Source organism: Salvelinus alpinus, chromosome 6 (genome assembly GCF_045679555.1).
Source record: "Salvelinus alpinus chromosome 6, SLU_Salpinus.1, whole genome shotgun sequence".
Lineage (NCBI taxonomy): Eukaryota > Metazoa > Chordata > Actinopteri > Salmoniformes > Salmonidae > Salvelinus > Salvelinus alpinus.
In genome coordinates, this window is record NC_092091.1 from 5,654,056 (window position 1) to 5,681,415 (window position 27,360).

The 27,360-nt window shown below is 42.8% G+C and overlaps 2 protein-coding genes and 1 long non-coding RNA gene across 5 annotated transcripts in view; 1 reads left to right on the forward strand and 2 right to left on the reverse strand.

Annotated features, from left to right (window-relative positions):
• LOC139577455 (tripartite motif-containing protein 16-like) overlaps positions 1-15,829 on the reverse strand; it is a 61,247-nt gene extending 45,418 nt beyond the window's left edge. The window contains exons 1-7 of one of the 3 annotated variants that reach the window (XM_071404463.1): positions 15,170-15,829; positions 13,155-13,250; positions 9,203-9,436; positions 6,688-6,847; positions 6,503-6,562; positions 6,201-6,271; positions 2,188-2,260 (exon numbers count right to left, since the gene is read on the reverse strand). In XM_071404463.1, the coding sequence (XP_071260564.1) occupies positions 2,188-2,260; positions 6,201-6,271; positions 6,503-6,562; positions 6,688-6,847; positions 9,203-9,436; positions 13,155-13,250; positions 15,170-15,766 (1,291 nt within the window). In that variant the 5' untranslated portion in view covers positions 15,767-15,829. Of the gene's footprint in view, positions 1-2,187; positions 2,261-5,638; positions 6,272-6,502; positions 6,563-6,687; positions 9,170-9,202; positions 9,437-13,154; positions 13,251-15,169 lie in introns of those variants that run through there. The other 2 variants (XM_071404461.1, XR_011675298.1) reach the window with 2 other exon arrangements.
• Positions 1-27,360, forward strand: part of LOC139577454 (tripartite motif-containing protein 16-like) — a 154,835-nt gene that overhangs the window by 67,312 nt on the left and 60,163 nt on the right. The window lies entirely within an intron of this gene.
• LOC139577476 (uncharacterized) lies at positions 24,859-25,383 on the reverse strand. The gene is made up of 2 exons (XR_011675301.1): positions 25,319-25,383; positions 24,859-25,208 (listed from the first exon to the last, which is right to left on the reverse strand). It is a non-coding gene; the product is annotated as an uncharacterized lncRNA (long non-coding RNA).

Here is a 27,360-nt window from a genome sequence, read left to right on the forward strand (position 1 = left end):
GATGACTGTTGGTTGTGTACATTGATTGAATGGTTAGGACTATCTCTCTATAGTCACAGTTTAAATCCCAAGAGACCAGGAGAGCTAAAGGAAGCCTTCAACACTGCATCCCTTCATCCAGTCATAGTAAACAACCTGTCTGTCTGTCTGGTTGTTGTTGCTATCAGTATTAAAAATACTTACAACTCTATGCACAAGGACTACTTTAACTTCTCTGTGCTATGGATCCCTTTTACGGGATCACTTTCCTAAACAACCGCTAGAATTGCAGGGCGCCAAATGCATAAATATTACTACAAATATTTATAATCATGCAATCACAAGTGAAATATACCAAATACAGCTTAGCTTGTTGTTAATCCACCTATCGTGTCAGAATTTGAAAATATACTTTACAGCGAAAGAAATCCAAGCTTTTGTGAGAGTAGCTTTCAATGCTACAACAGCTAGCCCCAAATTAGCATGGTCACGAAAGTCAGAAAAGCAATGAAATTAATCGCTTACCTTTGACAATCTTCGGATGTTTCCACTCACGAGACTCCCAGTTACACAACAAATGTTATTTTTGTTCGATAAATATTACTCTTATCACAAAAAAAACACCATTTGGGTTGCGCATTATGTTCAGAAAATCAAAGCCGTGTTCTGTTCGACAAATTCCAAAAAGTATCCATAATTGTCGTAGAAACATGTCTAATGTTTTTTATAATCAATCCTCAGGTTGTTTTTAACAAACATAATAGATAATATTTCAACCGGACCATAACCTATTCATTAAGAGACAAACGGAAAATGGGGAGCTCCTCTCGCGCGAGCAGGAAACATACTTTTGAAAAATCTCATTCATTATTCAAAATAAAAGCCTGAAACTATGTCTAAAGCCTGGTCACAGCCCGAGGAAGCCATTGGAAAATGAATCTGGTTGATACCCCTTTAAATGGAGGATAGGCGGGCCAGGAAATACAGATTTTATTTTATTTTATCACTTCCGGGTTACATTTTCTCAGGTTTTTGCCTGCAGAATAAGTATTGTTATACTCACAGACAATGTTTTGACAGTTTTGGAAACTTTAGAGTGTTTTCTATCCTAATCTGTAAATTATATGCATATTCTATGATCTGGGGCAGAGAAAATGTCCGTTTACATTGGGCACGTTATTTAAAAAATATATACATAATAATTCAGACCCCTAGGGCTAAGAGGTTATTAACAAGACACCACTGAATCATCTGGTCTTCTAGAAACAAGAGGGTGGCCTGCAGGTAAACAAGACACCACTGAATCCTCTGGTCTTCTAGAACCAAGAGGGTGGCCTGCAGGTAAACAAGACACCACTGAATCCTCTGGTCTTCTAGAACCAAGAGGGTGCTCTGCAGGTAAACAAGACATCACTGAATCCTCTGGTCTTCTAGAACCAAGAGGGTGGCCTGCAGGTAAACAAGACACCACTGAATCCTCTGGTCTTCTAGAACCAAGAGGGTGGCCTGCAGGTAAACAAGACACCACTGAATCCTCTGGTCTTCTAGAAACAAGAGGGTGGCCTGCAGGTAAACAAGACACCACTGAATCCTCTGGTCTTCTAGAACCAAGAGGGTGGCCTGCAGGTAAAAGACACCATTGAATCCTCTGGTCTTCTAGAACCAAGAGGGTGGCCTGCAGGTAAACAAGACACCACTGAATCCTCTGCAGCTTCTATTAGGGGACAGGAGTTTTCCTGGCTACGTCTCCTGGCAGTAAAAACGTTGTCTCTAGTTATATTAATGCTCACAGAGTGAGTCCATGTAACTTATGTGACTTGTTAAGTACATTTTTCCTGGACTATGTATGTTAATGGAATGTGTTCACCCCAATAGCAAAGTTATCAACAACAAAAAACATCCATATCTTTAAATACCATCTTATTAGATGGAGCCATTTCCCCCCATTAGTTTGGGATTCAGACCTGCAGTCATCTTGATTTCAGACACTTTGGAGATATTAACAAACTTACCAAGTGACCTGTGATGAAATCTATTATTGAGTAAATGGAACCTGGATCCATTTCATTCTATTAACATGGTTTATGTGTTATAGCAGTAATGGGGTTAAACTGATATTAAAATGACAACTCCATAGGTGGTACCAGGTCAGGGGAGTTCATCTCTGCTCCCAGCATCCCTGGGACAGTACTGATCAACATAGCTGACCTGATGCAGAGGTGGACCAGTGATGTTTTCCTCTCAGTGGTGAGACTTGCCCTTCCATTTGACACACCTTTACCTGATGAGATCATACAAGACGTTACAGGCTTATTGCACGTGGAAACAGACCTGCGTTAAAATAATGTTGAATATTTAATAAGCAGTGTTTGATTGAGTTTGTTGTAATGGAACCAATAGAAAAGTCCTAAAAGTACAAACAAACCCCACCCACCTGGAGGACTAAAGGAAATGCTCAAAGTATTTGTAAGATTTCAAATAGTATTTGAATCCAGGGTCGTATTCGTTAGCGAACACTGTATCAAAACATTTAGCAACATAATTATTTTAGTTCAGTTAGTCCCTCCCTGTTTCAGTTGATTTTCTTCAGTTTGGTGCCTCTTGGATATGATTCAGGTCTCCGTGGAAACATCAATGTAAATTCACCTTTGATTTTAACTCCTCACTTTCCCTTTCAGGTCCATAGGGTTTTACTACCCCCTGCTGGAGACTGGAGCACACTGCAGTCCCTTTCAGGTCCATAGGGTTTTACTGCCCCCTGCTGGAGACTGGAGCACACTGCAGTCCCTTTCAGGTCCATAGGGTTTTACTGCCCCCTGCTGGAGACTGGAGCACACTGCAGTCCCTTTCAGGTCCATAGGGTTTTACTGCCCCCTGCTGGAGACTGGAGCACACTGCAGTCCCTTTCAGGTCCATAGGCTTTTACTGCCCCCTGCTGGAGACTGGAGCACACTGCAGTCCCTGGCTTTCTTTGTGCAGCCGGATGATGAGGCCCTCATCAATACAGGTACTATATGTAGAACCATAGTAAAGTCCTGTATGGACTATCAATACAGGTACTGTATGTAGAACCATAGTAAAGACCAGTATGGACTATCAATACAGGTACTGTATGTAGAACCATAGTAAAGACCAGTATGGACTATCAATACAGGTACTGTATGTAGAACCATAGTAAAGACCAGTATGGACTATCAATACAGGTACTGTATGTAGAACCATAGTAAAGACCAGTATGGACTATCAATACAGGTACTGTATGTAGAACCATAGTAAAGACCAGTATGGACTATCAATACAGGTACTGTATGTAGAACCATAGTAAAGACCAGTATGGACTATCAATACAGATACTGTATGTAGAACCATAGTAAAGACCAGTATGGACTATCAATACAGATACTGTATGTAGAACCATAGTAAAGACCAGTATGGACTATCAATACAGGTACTGTATGTAGAACCATAGTAAAGACCAGTATGGACTATCAATACAGGTACTGTATGTAGAACCATAGTAAAGCCCAGTATGGACTATCAATACAGATACTGTATGTAGAACCATAGTAAAGCCCAGTATGGACTATCAATACAGGTACTGTATGTAGAACCATAGTAAAGACCAGTATGGACTATCAATACAGGTACTGTATGTAGAACCATAGTAAGACCAGTATGGACTATCAATACAGGTACTGTATGTGGAACCATAGTAAAGACCAGTATGGACTATCAATACAGGTACTGTATGTAGAACCATAGTAAAGTCCAGTATGGACTATCAATACAGGTACTGTATGTAGAACCATAGTAAAGACCAGTATGGACTATCAATACAAAGTGACCATTTAGAATGAAGCCCAGTTCAATGAGAGGAAGTCTTAACAGAACTGGGGGATGACAGACAGGAAGTGGGGGGGGTGGAGATCTAATATATTTTTGTGCCAAACACTAAAGCATGATATTGTAATAAATCTACACCCTATTCCCTACGTAGAACACTACTTTAGACCTGGTCAGAAGCACCGTAGTGCACTACGTAGGGAATAGGGAACCATTTGGAACAGCGACAGTAATTCCCCTAAACATCTTCCTCTTCCTCATCTGGTTTCTTGAACAGCCCTTCACTCCTCCCCTCTTCCTCCCCTCCTCCCTTTTCATTCTATTCTATCAGCCACACCACTAGCTCACCTCCACACAATACAGTTACAAGTTAAAGACACACCTTGGAATAAATAACAAAGGAAAACTATTACTAGATGAAGTTTAGTGTTTTTTATTATTTCCCATCACCATAAATCATATTTAATCACTGAACAGTAGCAGACCTAACTTCATCTGTTCCTGACTCTGGATAGTGGATTAAAAAGACCATCAATCTCCAATGATATTAAAGTACTATTCTGAACATTACTGATATACTGAGTGGCAAGTCAAGATATCTGCTGGTTTTATTGTTTGGTCAATAGCACCACCTGCTGGACAGGTTTAATGTTGCTGGACTGAGCAGTATGGGAGGATGAAAGATGACACATTTAGGGCCGGTTTCCTGGACATCTACATTGAACATACTTTTTAGTCCAGGACTAGGATTAATCTGTGTCTGGGAAACCAGTCCATATAGTTTAGTAGAAAGTAAGTGATACCAGCTTGTAGTGGGCTGACTAGTCCTGAATTGTCCTTTAGTTCCTGGACCATTTTCCATGCAGCTCCAGGTGACAGAGAACACATCAATTAGGACCAACAAGCTGATCAATGATACTGAGGAGAATTACATAGAGACAGAGAACCAACTGAGAAAACATATCAATGGTTCTGAATGACAACCAATATACATCAACACCAGACATCATGATTCATGGAAATGTACAAGATTAAAACATTGCAATTACAAAAATATGAAAACATTGAATTATAATTCATAACATCTTCTGAAGATCAAATCAGTTCAATCATTGTAGATAAAACAGAGCAGAATGAATCATCACATCTGGGGACCATCACCACCAGCATGACTAGTATCTATGTGGACCCTACTACAGTTTAACCAGCTCAGCTATAGACTACACCAGCATGACTAGTATCTATGTGGACCCTACTACAGTTTAACCAGCTCAGCTATAGACTACACCAGCATGACTAGTATCTATGTGGACCCTACTACAGTTTAACCAGCTCAGCTATAGACTACACCAGCATGACTAGTATCTATGTGGACCCTACTACAGTTTAACCAGCTCAGCTATAGACTACACCAGCATGACTAGTATCTATGTGGACCCTACTACAGTTTAACCAGCTCAGCTATAGACTACACCAGCATGACTAGTATCTATGTGGACCCTACTACAGTTTAACCAGCTCAGCTATAGACTACACCAGCATGACTAGTATCTATGTGGACCCTACTACAGTTTAACCAGCTCAGCTATCGACTACACCAGCATGACTAGTATCTATGTGGACCCTACTACAGTTTAACCAGCTCAGCTGTAGACTACACCAGCATGACTAGTATCTATGTGGACCCTACTACAGTTTAACCAGCTCAGCTATAGACTACACCAGCATGACTAGTATCTATGTGGACCCTACTACAGTTTAACCAGCTCAGCTATAGACTACACCAGCATGACTAGTATCTATGTGGACCCTACTACAGTTTAACCAGCTCAGCTATAGACTACACCAGCATGACTAGTATCTATGTGGACCCTACTACAGTTTAACCAGCTCAGCTATAGACTACACCAGCATGACTAGTATCTATGTGGACCCTACTACAGTTTAACCAGCTCAGCAGTACCATAATAGATCCTAAACCCAGGATAGAGGGTCTGAGTGAATGTGGTCTGGACTCTGTGGAGGAGGGTCATTGTGTCAGAGACACTGTAGAAGGACAGAGTACCTGCCTTGTGATCCAGGTACACTCCTACTCTGGAGGACTGAGGGCCTGATACTTTAGTCTCAACATCATTGTGTATGAAACAATAATCACCACTATAGTACAGTAAACTCCAGGACTTGTTATTGTATCCAAATCCACCATCTGTCTCTGTTCTGCTGATGTCTTTATATGAGACTGCTGTAAAAACATTACCAGTCCACTCCACCTCCCAGTAACAGCGTCCAGACAGACCCTCTCTACACAGAACCTGGTACTGGTTTGAGAATCTGTCTGGATGACCAGGATATGGTTGGACTTGGTCTGTACGTTTCACCTTTCTGTTCCCTTCAGACAGAGAGAGGTGTGTGTGTGCTGTGTTTGGGTCCAGTGTGAGCTGACAGGAATCTGGGAGAAGAGCAGAGACCAATGAGGGGAGTCAGAACAATAAGTTAAGTCAGATACTGTATCTACCCTGTCTTTGATTAGAGCACAGCAGAGATCAAATCAGAGAAATATGAGGAGTCAGATAGATACCCAGTCTTTGATTAGATCTACTATTGCTATATATTTCTAGAGGGATTGTTAGGAGTGTCAGTAAAAAGAGACTGTTAGTTACTTCACAATAAAGAGACTCACATTGTAACAACTGTTCTCTGGTCTTGGGCTCTGGAGGCAGTACAACATCCACTATATTCACTACAGACACACAAACACATTGACAGAGAGAGGGAATGTTATCATCAGACCATATTCCACATGTATATGACTAGTAGGGAACTTTCAATGGTCTAAAGTTGATGTTCTTATTGTTTTCAACACACCTGTAGTGGAGATCTTGGTCCATTCTCCTTTAAGGAAGTCTTCTAGTTTCTCTCTCAGTTCAGACACAGTCTTACTCACATCTCCAAAGTACTGAAGAGGACGGACAACGATGCTGGGTAAGTCTGAAGATACACTGATACTGGAGAGAGACTGATAACTCTGGAGAGAGAGAGTGAGACACAGAGAGAGAGAGAGGGGGACAGAGAGAGAGAGAGAGAGAGACAGAGAGAGACAGAGAGAGAGAGAGACAGAGAGAGACAGAGAGAGAGAGAGAGAGAGAGAGAGAGAGAGAGAGAGAGAGAGAGAAAGAGACAGAGAGAGACAGAGAGAGAGAGACAGAGAGGGAGAGAGAGAGGAACAGAGAGAGGGAGAGAGAGAGGGAGAGAGAGAGGAACAGAGAGAGACAGGGGGAGAGCGAGAGAGAGAGACAGAGAGAGACAGAGAGAGACAGAGAGAGACAGAGAGAGACAGAGAGAGAGAGAGAGACAGAGAGAGACAGAGAGAGAGAGAGAGAGAGAGAGAGAGAGAGAGAGAGAGAGAGAGAGAGAGAGAGAGAGAGAGAGAGAGAGAGAGAGGGGAACAGAGAGAGAGAGAGAGAGAGAGGGATAGAGAGAGAGAGAGAGAGAGCGAGGGACAGAGAGAGAGAGGCACACAGAGAGAGGGAGAGGGACAGAGAGAGAGGGAGAGCGAAGGACAGAGAGAGAGAGAGGGACAGAGAGAGGGAGCGACAGAGAGAGAGAGAGGGACAGAGAGATAGAGAGAGGGCCAGAGAGAGAGAGGGACAGAGAGAGAGAGAGGGACAGAAAGAGAGGGGGAGAGAGAGAGCGAGACACAGAGAGAGAGAGACCCAGAGAGAGAGAGAGAGACACATAGAGAGAGAGACACAGAGAGAGGGAGACACAGAGAGAGAGAGACACAGAGAGAGAGTTAGAGACACAGAGAGAGAGATAGAGAGAGAGAGAGAGAGACACAGAGAGAGAGAGACACAGAGAGAGCGAGACACAGAGAGAGCGAGACACAGAGAGAGAGAGACACAGAGAGAGAGTTAGAGACAGAGAGAGAGACACAGAGAGAGAGACACAGAGAGAGAGAGAGACACAGAGAGAGAGACAGGGGGAGAGAGAGACAGGGGGAGAGAGAGGGACAGAGCAAGAGAGAGAGAGAGAGACAGAGAGAGAGAGAGACAGAGAGACAGAGAGAGAGGAACAGAGAGAGAGAGAGAGAGAGAGAGAGAGAGAGAGAGACAGAGAGACAGAGAGAGAGGAACAGAGAGAGAGAGAGAGAGAGACAGAGAGACAGAGAGAGAGGAACAGAGAGAGAGACAGAGAGAGAGACAGGGACAGAGAGTTAAAGGGACAGAGAGTTAAAGGGACAGAGAGAGAGAGAGGGACAGAGAGAGAGAGAGGGACAGAGAGAGAGAGAGGGACAGAGAGAGAGAGGGGGACAGAGAGAGAGAGGGGGACAGAGAGAGCGAGGGGGACAGAGAGAGAGAGAGGGACAGAGAGAGAGAGAGGGACAGAGAGAGAGAGAGGGACAGAGAGAGAGAGAGGGACAGAGAGAGAGAGAGGGACAGAGAAGGACAAAGAAGGGGGAGGGACAGAGACAGACAGAGGTAGAGAAAGAGAGAGACAGAGATAAAGAGACAGAGGAACAGAGACAGAGGGAGAGAGAGGGACGGACAGAGAGTGAGAGGGACGAACAGAGAGAGAGAGGGACGAAAAGAGATGGAGAGAGGGACGGACAGAGAGAGAGAGGGACGGACAGACAGAGAGAGAGAGAGAGGGACAGAGAGAGAGAGGGACGGACAGAAAGAGAGAGGGACAGACAGAGAGAGAGAGAGAGGGACAAACAGTGAGAGAGAGAGAGGGACGGACACAGAGAGAGAGAGAGGGACGGACACAGAGAGAGAGAGAGGGACGGACAGAGGGAGAGAGAGGGGCGGACAGAGAGAGAGAGAGGGACGGACAGAGAGAGAGAGAGGGACGGACAGAGAGAGAGAGAGGGACGGACAGAGAGAGAGAGAGGGACGGACAGAGAGAGAGAGAGGGACGGACAGAGAGAGAGAGAGGGACGGACAGAGAGAGAGAGAGGGACGGACAGAGAGAGAGAGAGGGACGGACATAGAGAGAGAGGGACGGACAGAGAGAGAGAGGGACGGACATAGAGAGAGAGGGACGGACAGAGGGAGAGAGAGGGGCGGACAGAGAGAGAGAGAGGGACGGACAGAGAGAGAGAGAGGGACGGACAGAGAGAGAGAGAGGGACGGACAGAGAGAGAGAGAGGGACGGACAGAGAGAGAGAGAGGGACAGACAGAGAGAGAGAGAGGGACGGACAGAGAGAGAGAGAGGGACGGACAGAGAGAGAGGGACAGACAGAGAGAGATAGGGACGGAGAGAGAGAGATAGGGACGGAGAGAGAGAGACAGAGAGAGAGACAGGACAACATAATGATTGAGATGAATAGTTTCACATGAAGTTAATTTCATATCACATCTAACAAGACAGTTTAGTTACCTGGAGGAAATGGATGTGATCCTCTGTGTGTGAGAGCTGCTCCAGCTCAGTGCTTCTCTTCCTCAGCTCAGCTATCTCCTGCTTCAGTTGCTCCAGGAGTCCTTCAGCTTGACTCACTTGAGCCTTCTCTTGGGCTCTGATCAGCTCCTTCACCTCAGAGCTCCTTCTCTCAATGGAGCGGATCAGCTCAGTTAAGATCTGATCACTGTCCTCCACTGCTGACTGTGCAGAGCGCTGTTGAGAGAGAGAGAGAGAGAGAGAGAGAGAGAGAGAGAGAACGAGAGAGAGAGACAGTAGGTACAGTAGCGTCTCTGCACCTCATTGAGTCAGAACGCTGCCACTCTGCTCTCCAGGTCCACCAGGTCTTGTCCCCCCTCCTGGACAGACAGGTACAGAACACCTCTTGGTCCTGCTCTACTCTCCTCCCTCCTGGACAGACAGGTACAGAACACCTCTTGGTCCTGCTCTACTCTCCTCCCTCCTGGACAGACAGGTACAGAACACCTCTTGGTCCTGCTCTACTCTCCTCCCTCCTGGACAGACAGGTACAGAACACCTCTTGGTCCTGCTCTACTCTCCTCCCTCCTGGACAGACAGGTACAGAACACCTCTTGGTCCTGCTCTACTCTCCTCCCTCCTGGACAGACAGGTACAGAACACCTCTTGGTCCTGCTCTACTCTCCTCCCTCCTGGACAGACAGGTACAGAACACCTCTTGGTCCTGCTCTACTCTCCTCCCTCCTGGACAGACAGGTACAGAACACCTCTTGGTCCTGCTCTACTCTCCTCCCTCCTGGACAGACAGGTACAGAACACCTCTTGGTCCTGCTCTACTCTCCTCCCTCCTGGACAGACAGGTACAGGACACCTCTTGGTCCTGCTCTACTCTCCTCCCTCCTGGACAGACAGGTACAGAACACCTCTTGGTCCTGCTCTACTCTCCTCCCTCCTGGACAGACAGGTACAGGACACCTCTTGGTCCTGCTCTACTCTCCTCCCTCCTGGACAGACAGGTACAGAACACCTCTTGGTCCTGCTCTACTCTCCTCCCTCCTGGACAGACAGGTACAGAACACCTCTTGGTCCTGCTCTACTCTCCTCCCTCCTGGACAGACAGGTACAGAACACCTCTTGGTCCTACTCTACTCTCCTCCCTCCTGGACAGACAGGTACAGAACACCTCTTGGTCCTGCTCTACTCTCCCCCCTCCTGGACAGACAGGTACAGAACACCTCTTGGTCCTGCTCTACTCTCCTCCCTCCTGGACAGACAGGTACAGGACACCTCTTGGTCCTGCTCTACTCTCCTCCCTCCTGGACAGACAGGTACAGAACACCTCTTGGTCCTGCTCTACTCTCCTCCCTCCTGGACAGACAGGTACAGGACACCTCTTGGTCCTGCTCTACTCTCCTCCCTCCTGGACAGACAGGTACAGAACACCTCTTGGTCCTGCTCTACTCTCCTCCCTCCTGGACAGACAGGTACAGAACACCTCTTGGTCCTGCTCTACTCTCCTCTCCTCCCTCCTGGACAGACAGGTACAGAACACCTCTTGGTCCTGCTCTACTCTCCTCCCTCCTGGACAGGCAGGTACAGAACACCTCTTGGTCCTGCTCTACTCTCCTCCCTCCTGGACAGACAGGTACAGAACACCTCTTGGTCCTGCTCTACTCTCCTCCCTCCTGGTACCCCTTCCAGTAGCCTGCCCCATAGCAGAGCTAGACCCAGCCTCTGCCCCCTGAGTCCTAGTAGGCTGGACAATAGAACGAGTCCAAACGGCCAAAGAACGTTGTCTGAGCTGGAACACTAGCGAGGCCATAGCAAATGAATTGAAACGAACCTTCACAGAGCCTCTTCTGACTGGAATGATCCTTAGAATTCCATTTCCCCTAAATGGCACCAAAAAATGTCTCCCTTTTTATTTGACCACTAAAACCTGTTCTTAGGACGGAACTGGAAAATAACAACTTGTCTCCCCTCCTGGACCGCTTGGTGTTAAGTAGCAGACTAGGTGAAAAATCTGTAAATCGCCTTTTTTAGGCAGAATTAGGCACTTAACCCTAGTGGCTCTGGATAAGAGTGTCTGCTAAATGACTAAAATGTAAATGTAACGTCGAATTTAAAAGACACCGTTAACGTTATCGTTAGCTAGCTCACAACGTCTGTTACACTGTAACTTACCGGCAGCCTCCCCCGGGTCCTAGTGCCCGCCCGGTAACACGGTTAAGATGCGATGGAACGGTTGACGGGAAAACAACAAAACTAAAACTGTTTCAAAACTATTTCAGCTAACTGGTCTACAATTTAATCTCTTCCAGACCTGAATATGCTGGGACCCAGCAGAATCTCACTACTACACCCATTCTTTCAATTCTCCATAATAACATTGATACCTACAACTGTCCAACCAAAACCACTGCCTTGTCTACTAGTATATTCCCAACAGTCACCTAGAACAGTAGCAGTGGGATGGTCAACCTCACAGCCTTTCAATCCAATAAGCTAATGACAATTTATTATGCCGTATACCCAAAGGCATCTCACCTGCCTCCACTAGTAAGACATATACAGATGTTGATTTAAATGCACCAATACATATCCTTAAAGCTATATACTGGATTCTGTCCAGCTTCTGAAGACAAGTCTTTGCTGCTGTTCCATAAACTATACACCTGTAATCAATTGTCGTCCTGATCAGAGCTCTATAAATATCCATCAACGATTGTCTGTCAGCACCCCATTAATAACCAGAGACCCACACAACCAACTACCACGAAAGTGATGGAATGAGAGAGAGAGAGACATCGTTACAACACTGTACATAGACATAATATAACGTTTCTTCTTCTTTGGAGTTTAACGGTGGTTGGCATCCAATATGTTGCATTACCACCCCCAACTGGACTATAATATAAATCTATTTTACTTTGTGATACAAAATGGGAAAAAGGGAAATTATGATAATACTAAGTAACACCCTTCCAACTAAACCTACACTCATTAAAAACCCACTACCCCATTCCACTACTTTGACCCTATCTGCTCCTGCACCATGCCAACTAACCCTACACTCATTAAAAACCCACTACCCCATTCCACTACTTTGACCCTATCTGCTCCTGCACCATGCCAACTAACCCTACACTCATTAAAAACCCACTACCCCATTCCACTACTTTGACCCTATCTGCTCCTGCACCATGCCAACTAACCCTACACTCATTAAAAACCCACTACCCCATTCCACTACTTTGACCCTATCTGCTCCTGCACCATGCCAACGACCTGGGAGGACGGGACACCACCACTCAACACACCCTGGAACTCTTCTGAAGTCAAATCTCGTATGACCAAATACTTCTCTGGTTCTGAACTCTTCACCACACCTTCTACCTCACTTAACTCTCCCTCATTCATTTCCATTTCACCTCCAGAACTCAGTCTGGCGCACGACTCACTCTGTTTGCACTTGAATTATAATATTTGAAATGTCTCTATTCTTTTAAAATTAAATATTGTGTAATGTTTACTGTTCATTCATGATTGTTTATTATCTACTTCACTTGCTTTGGCATAGTAAAGATATGTTTCCCATGCCAATAAAGATCTTTGAATTGAATTGAGAGAGAGCTCCATGTTAATGTATAGGGGACATGAGTCAGTCATGGTTACTCATGGTTATGTGATGAGGTCGCCCCGCCTGCTACTTCTAAATCAGTGTCGGTCCAATAGGGAATGTCCTCTTGGTGTAACGGTCAAGATGTTGGTTTCTCCCACGGTAGACCTGGGTTCATATCCCGTCAGTTACATGAACCAGTCTATTCTCTGAAAGGGGTCCAGAAAGCCTGTTCCCAACAGTGGGGTCAGTGGGATTGGATAGGGACCCCTCTCTCTCTCTCTGACTGGAGGAGAGAAGTGAAATGGTGTGTCTCCTCTGCTCAACAATACTCACCTTGAAAGACTCCACAGCCTGTTGGAGCTCCTTCAGCTCCTTCTCTCTCTCCTGGAATCTCTGCTGGACCTTCTGCTGACTCATCCCCAGCTGCCTCTGTGGAGAATCACTCTTCAATGAGCTATCAAGCTTTATTAGTCCAGTAGATCAATAGTATAGTAATGTGACATAGGACCCATAGAAGATAGGGATACAAAGTGTCTGTCTGAAATTATATCATTATGTAGTCATGTGAATGATTATAGTTTTAACAGTACACAAAACAGAGAGTTGATTGGGTGTTTGATAACGAATGATAATGGTGTTTGATAACTAATGATAATGGTGTTTGATGACGAATGATAATGGTGTTTGATAACTAATGATAATGGTGTTTGATGATGAATTATAATGGTGTTTGATAACTAATGATAATGCTGTTTGACTTGTTGGATTCTAGCTAGAAATATACTTATTGATGTTACCATATTATAACGTACTAATGACTTTACATGTATAAGGAATGTATATGTTGGGGTCAATGACGGGTGGATAGGAACTGGGTGTATGGAAAGTTACTGAGAGAGACAAGGGGAAGTGCTGAAATATTCTGTTCAAACATGTTATTGTTGAATATCAATGTTCCTAAAGAGGGAGACAAAGGGCAACTAGTTTCAGTCTCTGATAAGGCAGGCCAGCTGCAGAAATAGGGAGGAGTCAGGAATTCAACAGTCTAGTTAGTCTATGATAAGACAGGCCAGCTGCAGAACTAGGGAGGAGACAGGAATTCAACAGACTAGTTAGTCTCTGATAAGGCAGGCCAGCTGCATTACTAGGGAGGAGACAGGAATTCAACAGTCTAGTTAATCTATGATAAGACAGGCCAGCTGCAGAACTAGGGAGGAGACAGGAATTCAACAGACTAGTTAGTCTCTGATAAGGCAGGCCAGCTGCATTACTAGGGAGGAGTCAGGAATTCAACAGTCTAGTTAGTCTCTGATAAGGCAGTCCAGCTGCAGAACTAGGGAGGAGTCAGGAATTCAACAGTCTAGTTTCAGTCTCTGATAAGACAGGCCAGCTGCAGAACTAGGGAGGAGCGAGGAATTTAACAGTCTAGTTAGTCTATGATAAGACAGGCCAGCTGCAGAACTACGGAGCAGCCAGGCATTTAACAGTCTAGTTAGTCTCTGACAAGGCAGGCCAGCTGCAGAACTAGGGAGGAGCGAGTAATTCGTCTCGAGGTCAAGCCACCATAACGACCCTCATACTACAGTCCTATCTCACACACATACACGTCCACACCCACAAAGGTTTAAGCATCAGACAGGGCCATGACTACACCAGTGAGAGGAACCAATTCAGTTCCTGCCTAGCAACAGAGATGTATTGGCTGTCTAGATGTGTAAGGAGTTGGTCCTGCCTAGCAACAGAGATGTATTGGCTGTCTAGATGTGTAAGGAGTTGGTCCTGCCTAGCAACAGAGATGTATTGGCTGTCTAGATGTGTAAGGAGTTGATCCTGCCTAGCAACAGAGATGTATTGGCTGTCTAGATGTGTAAGGAGTTGGTCCTGCCTAGCAACAGAGATGTATTGGCTGTCTAGATGTGTAAGGAGTTGGTCCTGCCTAGCAACAGAGATGTATTGGCTGTCTAGATGTGTAAGGAGTTGGTCCTGCCTAGCAACAGAGATGTATTGGCTGTCTAGATGTGTAAGGAGTTGATCCTGCCTAGTATGAGGTTATAAATATATGTTATTGTGTAATCATACATTGTCTTTGCAGCTGTATGACCCAGTGGGTGAATAAACTTGGTTTGAGTTTTTACTCTGTCTCTTCAGAACCTAACAGGCTTTATAAAATGATGATATATTTGAAGAATCTGGGTTAACATTTCTATACAATCAAGGTTTGTGTTCATATTTGTTCTGCCCTTGATCAATTTAACTTGAATGATCTCATATTCAAACAGATTTAGTTCCTACTGTATCTTTAATTCTTTGTTTATCAGACAGTAACCAACAAGTTGTTCTGGTCTTACCTGTTTCTCAGTCCTCTCTGCTGCAGCTGACACTGTATCATGGCCTTTATGTTCATCCATCACACACAGCAGACAGATACACTGCTGTTCGGTACGACAGTAAACCTCCAGCAGTTTGTCATGATGAGAGCAGATCTTCTCCTGTAGTTGTGCGGTGGCTTTGACCAGCTTGTGCTTCTTCAAAGCAGGAAATTCATAGTGAGGTTGGAGGTGAGTCTCACAGTAAGATACCAGACATGCCAGACAGGACATGAGGGCTTTCTGCTTTCTGGTCCCAGTGCAGAAATCACACGCCACATCTCCAGGTCCAGCATAGCACAGAGCAGGAGGGGGAGCAGCCTGGAGTCCTGTCTTCCTCAGTTTCTCCACCATATCAGCCAACATGTTATTTTTCCTCAGATTAGGCCTTGGAGTGAAGGTCTCTCTGCACTGAGGACAGCTATAGACCCCTTTCAGAACATCCTGATCCCAGCAGCCCTCAATACAGATCCTACAGTAACTGTGTCCACAGGGGATGGTGACTGGCTCCTTCAGTAGATCCAGACAGACAGAACAACAGAACTGGTCCTGGTCCAGCAGAACTCCCTGCTGAGCCATTTTGACTGTTGTTCACTCTCACACAGACAGACGACACAGAGACTCAGATCAGTTTTGTTTCCACAGAAGAGAGTTTTTGGGAGGTATGGACTTTCTGGTTTTGCCAGATAGGTGAGTTTAGAGGGAGGGAAGGAGGGAGGGAGGGAGGGGTTAGAGAGAGGGAGGGAGGGGTTAGAGAGAGGGAGAGAGAACTGCATGCAACGTCGAGAAGGAGAGACATATTTTAGTTCCTAGGTTAGGACCCTTAATATTAAATATAGTGGTTAGAATATATGAAGGGTAACAGTTTCTATGAAGTACAAATTATAATTATTTTAATGACCTTTATAATGCCTTATAATACACGTATGTGTTATAACACTGATTATAATTGTCTATAATAATTAATACGTGGTTGTAATGAGGAGGGAACTTGATATTGATACAATGTACTGTAGGTGAAATGAATACTGTATGTATTGAGTGATCATTGAGAATGAGGTAATACTTTACATTACAGGGTGGTTATTACTGTTAGGTCTAGGGTCAGGGTTAGAGGTACTACATTCAGCAGTAACCCTAGACATATCTAGGACTAAAAAGAGAAGACGTTTTACAATCAGAGTTCTTTGTATCTCTTCTTAGTCATACAGATCCCCACATCTTATAGGTGGACGGGGTTATGGACATATACAATACATTATCTCTGAAACCAGATGAAATGAAACTGGCTTTCTGCAGGAAAAGCTGCTCTAATAATCCTGACCATGGCTGGGTGTCTTCAGAGACTGAGAGGTATAGAGACACACTGTCAAGGTGACAGGTATCCTAGTGGTTTAGAGACTGAGAGGTATAGAGACACACTGTCAAGGTGACAGGTATCCTAGTGGTTTAGAGACTGAGAGGTACAGAGACACACTGTCAAGGTGACAGGTATCCTAGTGGTTTAGAGACTGAGAGGTAGGTCCCGTGTGGCTCAGTTGGTAGAGCATGGCGCTTGCAACGCCAGGGTTGTGGGTTCATTCCCCACGGGGGGACCAGGATGAATATGTATGAACTTTCCAATTTGTAAGTCGCTCTGGATAAGAGCGTCTGCTAAATGACTTAAATGTAAAGGTAGAGAGACACACTGTCAAGGTGACAGGTATCCTAGTGGTTTAGAGACTGAGAGGTATAGAGACACACTGTCAAGGTGACAGGTATCCTAGTGGTTTAGAGACTGAGAGGTATAGAGACACACTGTCAAGGTGACAGGTATCCTAGTGGTTTAGAGACTGAGAGGTATAGAGACACACTGTCAAGGTGACAGGCATCTTATTATATTCTAGTCATTATATTATATTGTATTATAAGAGTCTCCACTCAGTATAGTGTTAATGATTACTTTTTGTTGTGTACATTGATTGAATGGTTAGGACTATCTCTCTGTATTCACAGTTTAAATCCCAAGAGACCAGGAGACCTAAAGGAAGCCTTCAACACTGCATCCCTTCATCCAGTCATAGTAAACAACCTGTCTGTCTGTAGTCTGATTGTTGTTGCTATCAGTATTAAAAAGCCTTACAACTCTATGCACAAGGACGACTTTAAACAATAAAACATTTACTTGAAGAACAGAGCAGATGCAAAGTTTAAGACACCAAGAGGGTGACCTGCAGGTAAACAAGACACCACTGAATCCTCTAGTCTTCTAGAACCAAGAGGGTGTCCTGCAGGTAAACAAGACACCACTGGATCCTCTGATCTTCTAGAACCAAGAGGGTGTCCTGCAGGTAAACAAGACACCACTGAATCCTCTGGTCTTCTAGAACCAAGAGGGTGACCTGCAGGTAAACAAGACACCACTGAATCCTCTAGTCTTCTCGAACCAAGAGGGTGTCCTGCAGGTAAACAAGACACCACTGGATCCTCTGATCTTCTAGAACCAAGAGGGTGTCCTGCAGGTAAACAAGACACCACTGAATCCTCTGGTCTTCTAGAACCAAGAGGGTGTCCTGCAGGTAAACAAGACACCACTGAATCCTCTGGTCTTCTAGAACCAAGAGGGTGACCTGCAGGTAAACAAGACACCACTGGATCCTCTGGTCTTCTAGAACCAAGAGGGTGTCCTGCAGGTAAACAAGACACCACTGAATCCTCTGGTCTTCTAGAACCAAGAGGGTGACCTGCAGGTAAACAAGACACCACTGAATCCTCTGGTCTTCTAGAACCAAGAGGGTGGCCTGCAGGTAAACAAGACACCACTGAATCCTCTGGTCTTCTAGAACCAAGAGGTTGGCCTGCAGGTAAACAAGACACCACTGAATCCTCTGGTCTTCTAGAACCAAGAGGGTGGCCTGCAGGTAAACAAGACACCACTGAATCCTCTGGTCTTCTAGAACCAAGCGTTCTAGAAGTGACTATTTATATCTTTATTTGGTCGAATTGGTGATAGCTACCTATGCAGTAAAAAAATGGTGGAAAAAAAAGTTGGGTCTTTTGCTATCGTGGTTAGCTAATATAAATACATATTGTGTTTTCCCTGTGAAACATTTTTAAAAAACAAAATGATGGCTGGATTCACAAAATGTTTATCTTTCAATTGGTGTCTTGGACTTGTGATTTCATGAACATTTTATTATATGGTATCCCTGTCGCTTTAGGCTAGGCTATGCTAGTCAGCTTTTTTGATGGGGGGATCCCGGATCCCGGGTTGTGACTCGTTAGAAGTTAAACAAACTACAAAATAATAAACGACGTTAACAGACCTGAACTTGAGAACACAACACATGAACGCACGAACAGGAACAAAATGAAAGAACGAACGAAAGGAAACAGTACCGTGTGGTGAAACAAACACAGACACAGCAACAATCACCCACAAACAAACAGTGAGAACAGCCTACCTTAATATGGTTCTCAATCAGAGGAAACGTAAAACACCTGCCCTGATTGAGAACCATATCAGGCTAGTTGACAATGAACCCAACTTAGAAACACCTAACATAGAATGCCCACCCATCTCACGTCCTGACCAACTAAACCAGACTAAACAAAGGAAATAAGGTCAGGAACGTGACAAACAGTGAAAACAGCCTACCTTAATATGGTTCCCAATCAGAGACAACGTAAAACACCTGCCTCTGATTGAAAACCATATCAGGCCAAATGACAACCTAAACATAGAAACACATAACATAGACTACACCCACCCAGCTCACGTCCTGACCAACTAAACAAAGACTAAACAAAGGAAATAAGGTCAGGAACGTGACATTATTAGACTTGCTTTAAATGAGAATGACAGATCTAAAACACACATTTCTATGTGGATTTGGTCAGGTCGCCGAAAAAGATGTGACAAATTGCAGCGGTAAGGCAAAAACCTATTGTTTCTGAAAGACATGTGAGGTGCTCCGTGTTCCTGCTGGTAGCCTCAACAAGGATATGGGGAAATATCCTGGAGTCTGGTGGAGATGGCTACAACCAGACTCCTTGGAAATCAGATGACAAACCTGGATTAGCAAGAGAAAACATGGTACGTGTTTCTAGACAATTGTAGTCAAGACGGCTACAGTTTACACCAGAGTATACAGGTTCCAGTACTCTACTAACACTTCAGACAACTAATTGTTGTCAAGACAGCTACAGTTTACACCAGAGTATACAGGTTCCAGTCCTCTACTAACACTTCACACAACTAATTGTTGTCTAAATTGAAGACCACGATCATTTGAATGAGATTTTGGTGCTAGGCAGTAATATAAACATGCACACAGTCCAGTAAGTTTCCCAAAATCCCCAGTTTTCAAAAATCCTGTTTGGAGGATTCCAGATTTTCTGCTTATTCCTTCTTGATACCGGGAATCTCCCAACCGGGTTTTCAAAGAATTTTGGGAAAGTTACCAGATCTTTGCATCTACCTGGGACAGAACTCACCCACGTCTGTATAATACACAGAGCTCCCTAAGTAACAATGAGACGACAACGGGGACCGACCGGCTCGATTTGGTCTTATGTATCAATATTTGAAATTGTGTTTTTTACATTGGATATAACTAGAGACTCAGAGCTAGAAAATGGTATATCATACACTACATTTGAGGAACAATGGGAAAGTAATTCTGCTTTGAAAGTTGATAAACTTGTAACACCACTTTTATAAAAATGGTCCTTGAATATTTTGGTACACCTACCTGAGAGCTCTTTGTCTACCCTCATTCAGCATCGACCCCACCCATCTCTTTAAGGATTCACATGTGAGGCCATGTGCTAAACAGAGTGAGTACAGTACTGTGCTAAACAATCAGAGATGACAAGACTACGTTTATCGACATGTCTGTAGACAGTTGTCGCATTGACATCATGAACATATTTTAGTCTGACATCCATTTTTTTGTTGTTGTTATGAAAAAGTATAAACAGAAAAATGACACTGCATAATATTAGCAGCCTGGTGGTCCAAAATAGCGTGACAGGTGTATATTTCCACACTATGATGTTGGAATGATACTGAGAAATTGGTGGTGGTCCAAAATAGCGTGACAGGTGTATATTTCAACACTATGAGGTTGGAATGATTCTGAGAAATTGTGAAAATTATGATACCCTCTTAAAACCTGTTAGGGCTGCAAGCCCGAGGCCGGTACACCTATGACAACATCCAGCTCAAGTGCAGGGCGCGAAATTCAAAATCTATTTTTTTTTTATATTTAACTTTCACACATTAACAAGTCCAATACAGCATTTGAAAGATAAACATCTTGTGAATCCAGCCAACATGTCCGATTTTTAAAATGTTTTACAGCGAAAACACCACGTATATTTATGTTAGTTCACCACCAAATAAAAAAGAGGACAGACATTTTTCACAGCACAGGTAGCATGCAGGTAGCATGCACAAAGCCAACCTAACTAACCTAGAACCAACCAAACTAACCTAGAAACAACTCCCTCAGATGACAGTCCTATAACATGTTACACAATAAATCTATGTTTTGTTCGAAAAATGTGCATATTTGAGCTATAAATCAGTTTTACATTACTGCTACCATCATAGCTACAGTCAGAAATAGCACGGGAGTAGCCAGAGTAAATACAGACACCAACGTCAACTACCTAATTACTCATCATAAAACATTTCAGAAAAATATATGGTGGATAGCAAATGAAAGACAAAGATCTTGTGAATACAGCCAATATTTCCGATTTTTTAAGTGTTTTACAGCGAAAACACATTATATCGTTATATTAGCTTACTACAATAGCTAACACACAACAGCACTGATTCCATGTAATCGGTAGCGATAGCACAGTTCGACAGATATATGAAATAGCATCCCAAATTGAGTCCTACCTTTGTTGATCTTCCATCAGAATGTTGTACAAGGGGTCCTTTGTTCAGAACCGTCTTTGTTTGGATTCAGAACGAACTCTTTCCCTCTTGAATTAGCAAGCACACTGGCCATGCGACGCTAACCTCTCCTTCATGAGCAAAGTCATACAACGCATCACGCTAAAACTCCCGAATAAATTTCAATAATATAATAAAACTATATTGAAAAAACATACTTTAGGATGATATTGTAACATGTATCAAAAAAAATCTAAGCCGGAGGTTGTATTCACCTATAACGACGGGTTTCCAGAAGGTGATTCCAGGTCCTACTTCGCACTCTGGAAGAAAAAAAATAATGGCGGACCTCTCATTCCAAGAGGGTGTATTCAATCTCTGAACAAGATAATCAACTCATTTCTGCTCTCACTTCCGCTTGACACCCAGGGGAAGGTGTATGACGTGTTTCTACAGTCCTAAGTGACATGCCCTTTTATAGACAAGCTCTTGAAGAGAGACCTCGCTTTCGGAAATCTCACTTCCGGATAGGAAATGGGCTGCAGAAGGAGTTCTGTTTCACTTAGAGAAATAATTAAAACGGTTTTAGAAACTAGAGAGTGTTTTCTATCCAATAGTAATAATAATATGCATATTGTACGAGCAAGAATTGAGTACGAGGCCGTTTGAAATGGGCACCTCTTTCCAGGTTACTCAATACTGCCCCTTCAGCCATAACAGTTTAAGGTAGGCTGTTCTCGCTGTTTGTTTGTGGGTGATTGTTCCTGTGTCTGTGTCTGTATGCACCACACGGGACTGTTTCGTGTTTTCGTTCGTTTTTTTAAGTGTTTTACAGCGAAAACAAAATATAGCATTATATTAGCTTACTACAATAGCCAACCACACAACAGCATTGATTCAAGGCAACAGTAGCGATAGCGACAAAACCAGCAAAAGATATTAATTATTTCACTAACCTTCATAAACTTCATCAGATGACAGTCCTATAACATCATATTACACAATACATATATGGTTTGTTCGAAAATGTGCATATTTAGAGCTGAAATCCGTGGTTATACATTGTGAAAACGTAGCAACTATTTTCCAGAATCTCCGGATATATTTCTGACACTCACCTATTCTGACCAAATAACTAATCATAAACGTTACTAAAAAACACATGTTGTACAGGAAATGATAGTTACACTAGTTCTTAATGGAATCGCCGTGTTAGAATTCTAAAAATAACTTTACGTTATAGCGAGAGAGCGCCCAAAATCTGGGCAGAAACTAATAGTAAACATTTTCGACAGATATACGAAATAACATCATAAATGGGTCCTACTTTTGGTGAGCTTCCATCAGAATCTTGTACAAGGGGTCCTTTGTCCAGAACAATCGTTGTTTGGATTTAGAATGTTCTCTTCGTCTGTTGATTTAGCAACCAAAACTTGCCAAGTGGCGCTAAGCTGTCCATCGTCACCAAACGCAGAGAACGGAACACGCCAACACTCCCGAAAAAAATTCAATAATCTGATAAAACTATATTGAAAAAACATACTTTACGATGATATTATCACATTTATCAAATAAAATCAAAGCCGGAGATATTAGCCGTCTATAAGGAAAGCTTTTCAGAAACCAATACTGGTCCTTCCCGCGTCTTCCTGAACAAAGGAAATTGGGGTCATGTCGTTCCAAGAGCTCTCTTTTGACCATAGATACAGCTAGAAACCCCATTCCACCTCTCACAGCCTATTGACATCTAGTGGAAGGCGTATGAAGTACATGTATAGTCATACATTTCAAGCAAATTAATGGGGAGGCCCTGGAACAGAGCCTCGATTTCAGATTTTTCACTTTCTGACAGGAAGTTTGCTGCAAAATGAGTTCTGTTTTACTCACAGATATAATTCAAACGGTTTTAGAAACTTGAGAGTGTTTTCTATCCAATAGTAATAATAATATGCATATTGTACGAGCAAGAATAGAGTACGAGGCTGTTTAAATTGGGCACAATTTTTCCCCAAAGTGAAAATAGCACCCTCTATCCTCAACAGGTTTTAATCATCAATAAGGATCCAACCGGAGAATTTCATTGTCTGAAGAAAGAGCATTGGAACGAGAGCTCTCTCTCTCCCTCGCGCGCAAATCCTCACTGAGAATTCTGACGACCACTCACTAGAACAGATCCTATGAGCCCCTCCCTTATAGTAGAATAATAAGACTAAAATCTAAAGACGGTGACATCTAGTGGAAGCCCTAGGCAGTGTTTGTTCAGCCATATCTAGACGGGGTTCCATTTGACACTGTTTTGAAAATCGACTTCTCATTTCCTGTTTTGACCTCTTCTCAGGTTTTTGTCTGCCAAATGAGTTCTGTTATACTTACAGAAATAATTCAAACAGTTTTAGAAATGTCAGAGTGTTTTCTATACAATAGTAATAATAATATGCATGTATTACCTTCTGGGACAGAGTAGGAGGAAATTTCGTTTGGGCACGCAATTTGTTCAAAGTGGAAACACTGCCCCCTATCCCTATGAATTAACAGCACCGTTTCAAGGCAGACAACAGACGATGTTCATGATCGTTTGATAAACATACTTTTGTAATTAGAATTTAGGTTAACATAATCTTCACCTCTTTAGTTCACTTTCATAAAAAAAAAATCAAAATGAGTTTTAAAAGAATCTTACCCCCATTTTGTCCTCCACCTTCACAATTTGAAGTATTAAACAGACTTGATAACATTTCAAAGAGAACAGATTAAATGTGTGAAATGCACTCATTTGGGATCTGGTGTTCACCTGGGACTCTCTTTCTTACTGGTATATTAACACATTTTGCAGGTCAAAACTCCATCCCACCAAAACAGGCTGAAATGTCAAGTGGTCTTTTCAAACAGCTGTTACACTAAAAGGACATTATCATTTTCTCAATGTCACAGTATTATTCCAACATCATAGTGTTAAAATATATATAAAAACACAGGAAAATCACATTTACCTGGGCATTAAAACATTCTGCACCTGAAATTGGGGCAAATGCTTAATAAATTAGAAAGAAATTAATACTTAACTAAAATGGGGGGAAATTACATAATACCTTAAGTTATTACATTATAATGTGTTATTACATTATAATGAGTTATTACAGTAATTATTGGTTATCACATTATTATGAGTTATTACAGTAATTATTGGTTATTACATTATAATGAGTTATTACAGTAATTATTGGTTATTACATTATAATTTGCAGTATGCCTGTCGGGCCCTTCACTCCTAGTGCCACTGACAAGGGGCCAATGTGTCACTAGAGGCAGGACTGATAAACTAATGACTGTCTCATGTTGAAAGTCCAAGTCAGTATCATGCATTTACTGCTCAAGTTATTCCATATACTTTGACTAGTCTGGTCATTCCATAAATGTTCTTGTGTATTGTACCTTGACTAGTCTGGTCATTCCATAAATGTTATTGTGTATTGTACCTTGACTAGTCTAGTCATTCCATAAATGTTATTGTGTATTGTACCTTGACTAGTCTAGTCATTCCATAAATGTTATTGTGTATTGTACCTTGACTAGTCAAATTCTTACATGTATTATAACAGATTGCTGTATTATTAATGGATCCATAATGTAAAAACCAATAATTACTGTAATAAGTCATTATAATGTAATAACTTACTAGTCCAATGCTCTAACCACTAGGCTACCCTGTCGCCCCAGGTATATCAATCATATTTGTTTGTTAATATCTTAATTAATAAAATTATAATTTCCAAAAAACTTGTTTTGTTTTTTAAAATCATCATTTATTAAATTATCAGTAGAATAGAATTGAATAAAATATTTTCATAACTAAAAATGTATTGGTCAGAGCCATCATCCCTTCTGTGTAGCCAGATGAATCTTCCTGCTGAACAGCCAATCACATCAAAGTGCTCCCTGCTGCCTGGTGTGCTCTCTCTGGTTTCACTGGGTGTCCAAGGCAACCGCTGTGGAGCCCTGGTTGGTGGTGATCAGGGGTCAATGCTGTTTCACTGGGTGTCCAAGGCAACCACTGTGGAGCCCTGGTTGGTGGTGATCATGGATCAATGCTGTTTCACATTGACGTTGCCACAGGATCCTGGATGGTACTTCCTGAATGAGAAGAATCAGAGGGGGTTGGTTAGGTTGGAAATGTCATTACATGTTATCAGCTGTAACATTGTCTCAACAGTGATGAATACCAAGTGCTGTACAGGACTTACAACACATTGAGATAGTACTGAAGCTTTGTGATGGGAAGATATGGCTGTTACTGCAGTGGTGTGGAGGCTGCATTGTGGGACCTGGTGGACTGACAGAGTTGGTGGGATGAGAGACCTGGTGGACTGACAGAGTTGGTGGGATGAGAGACCTGGTGGACTGACAGAGTTGGTGGGATGAGAGACCTGGTGGACTGACAGAGTTGGTGGGATGAGAGACCTGGTGGACTGACAGAGTTGGTGGGATGAGAGACCTGGTGGACTGACAGAGTTGGTGGGATGAGAGACCTGGTGGACTGACAGAGTTGGTGGGATGAGAGACCTGGTGGACTGACAGAGTTGGTGGGATGAGATGGAGGAGTCTGGAGGTCAAAACATGATGAACAAACAAAACAAGAAAACATCAGAAATACTGATTTAACTGTTAAAGTCTCAAATATATGTCAGGAAACTTTAGACAGTTTGTTATGATAAAACAACATTTACAACAGGTATAACTGGGGTCAGCTGGATTAGACTGAATTAAAGTATGGTTGACACCAATGCAATGTGTAGAGCAGTTGTGTTCCTTGTTGGCAGTGGAATCTGGAACACACATCACCCCAATCATCACACCTACAGAACATTCTGCTGCTTGTAAATCAAGTGCCTCTAGATCTAGGATACGTGTTCAGTGTAACAGAGGTAGTATCACGTTGACGTCACTGGAGAAGAATCTGTACTTACCTGATCTGTGGCCCCGCCTGGTTCCTCCCAGAAGCGGAGGTGGAACAACGTGGGGGATAATGGGGGGGAGGGTGATACCAGCCGCTCAACAACAGACCAACAGGCAGTTCTGGGAAACAGATGAACATTTCTGAGAAGTCACACCCCTATCTTTGTCTTGACATATACATTATTGTTTGGTTATGTGCAAGCTATGGCATATAGATGCAGAATCCAGTGGGGAGAATACATTTGGTTTGAGCTTTTCTCTGCATTCGTTTGAGTTAATACTCTGTTTACAACTTAACACCTTGCTTCGATGTATTTACTTTAATGCCTAAATGTTTTTTATTCGTCTTCAGAATTATAATGAAATGAACCTTGTTTTCACATTAAACTAACATAAAGAAAAGGGTGGTGACATGTTCTAATCTTCCCGTGCAGTCACATGATGACAAACACAAGCAGTATCTGTAACAGCACCGTGTCTAGACAACAGAGGATGTTCATGATGTTTTGATAAACAGACTATTAGAATTAGAATAAAGGTTAACATAAACTTTTCCTCTTCAGTTAACTTTCATAATAAATGCTCAAAATGAGTTTTGAAAGAATCTTCACCTCCACAAATGAAGTATTAAAAACACTTGAGAAGCTGTCATTGTGAACAGATTACATTAGTGAAATCTACTCATTTGGGATCTGGTGTTACACTTAAAGGGCATTATCTCTACAGGATCCGTATCCCCCCACGAGACGGTTGAGCTAACGTAGGCTAATGTGATTAGCATGAGGTTGTAAGTAACAATAACATTTCCCAGGACATAGACATATCTAATATGGGCAGAAAGCTTACATTATTGTTCATCTAACTGCACTCTCCAATTTACAGTAGCTGTTACAGTGAAAGAATACCATGCTATTTTTTGAGGAGAGTGCACAGTTATAAACTTGAAAATGTATTAATAAACCAATTAGGCACAATTGGGCAGTCTTGATATAAAATGTTGAACAGAATGGTTCATTGGATCAGTCTAAAACTTTGCACATACGCTGCTGCCATCTAGTGGCCAAAGTCTAAATTGTGCCTAACCTGGAATAGTACATTATGACCTTTCTCTTGTATTTCAAAGATGGGAAGAAAAACTTTTGGGGTTTGTATTATCTTTTACCCGATCTAATGTGTTATATTCTCCGACATTAATTTCACATTTCCACAAACTTCAAAGCGTCGCTGTAAATGGTATCAAGAAAATGCATATCCCTGCTTCAGGTCCTGAGCTACAGACAGTTAGATTTGGACATGTCATTTTAGACAAACATTGAAAAAAAGGGTCCGA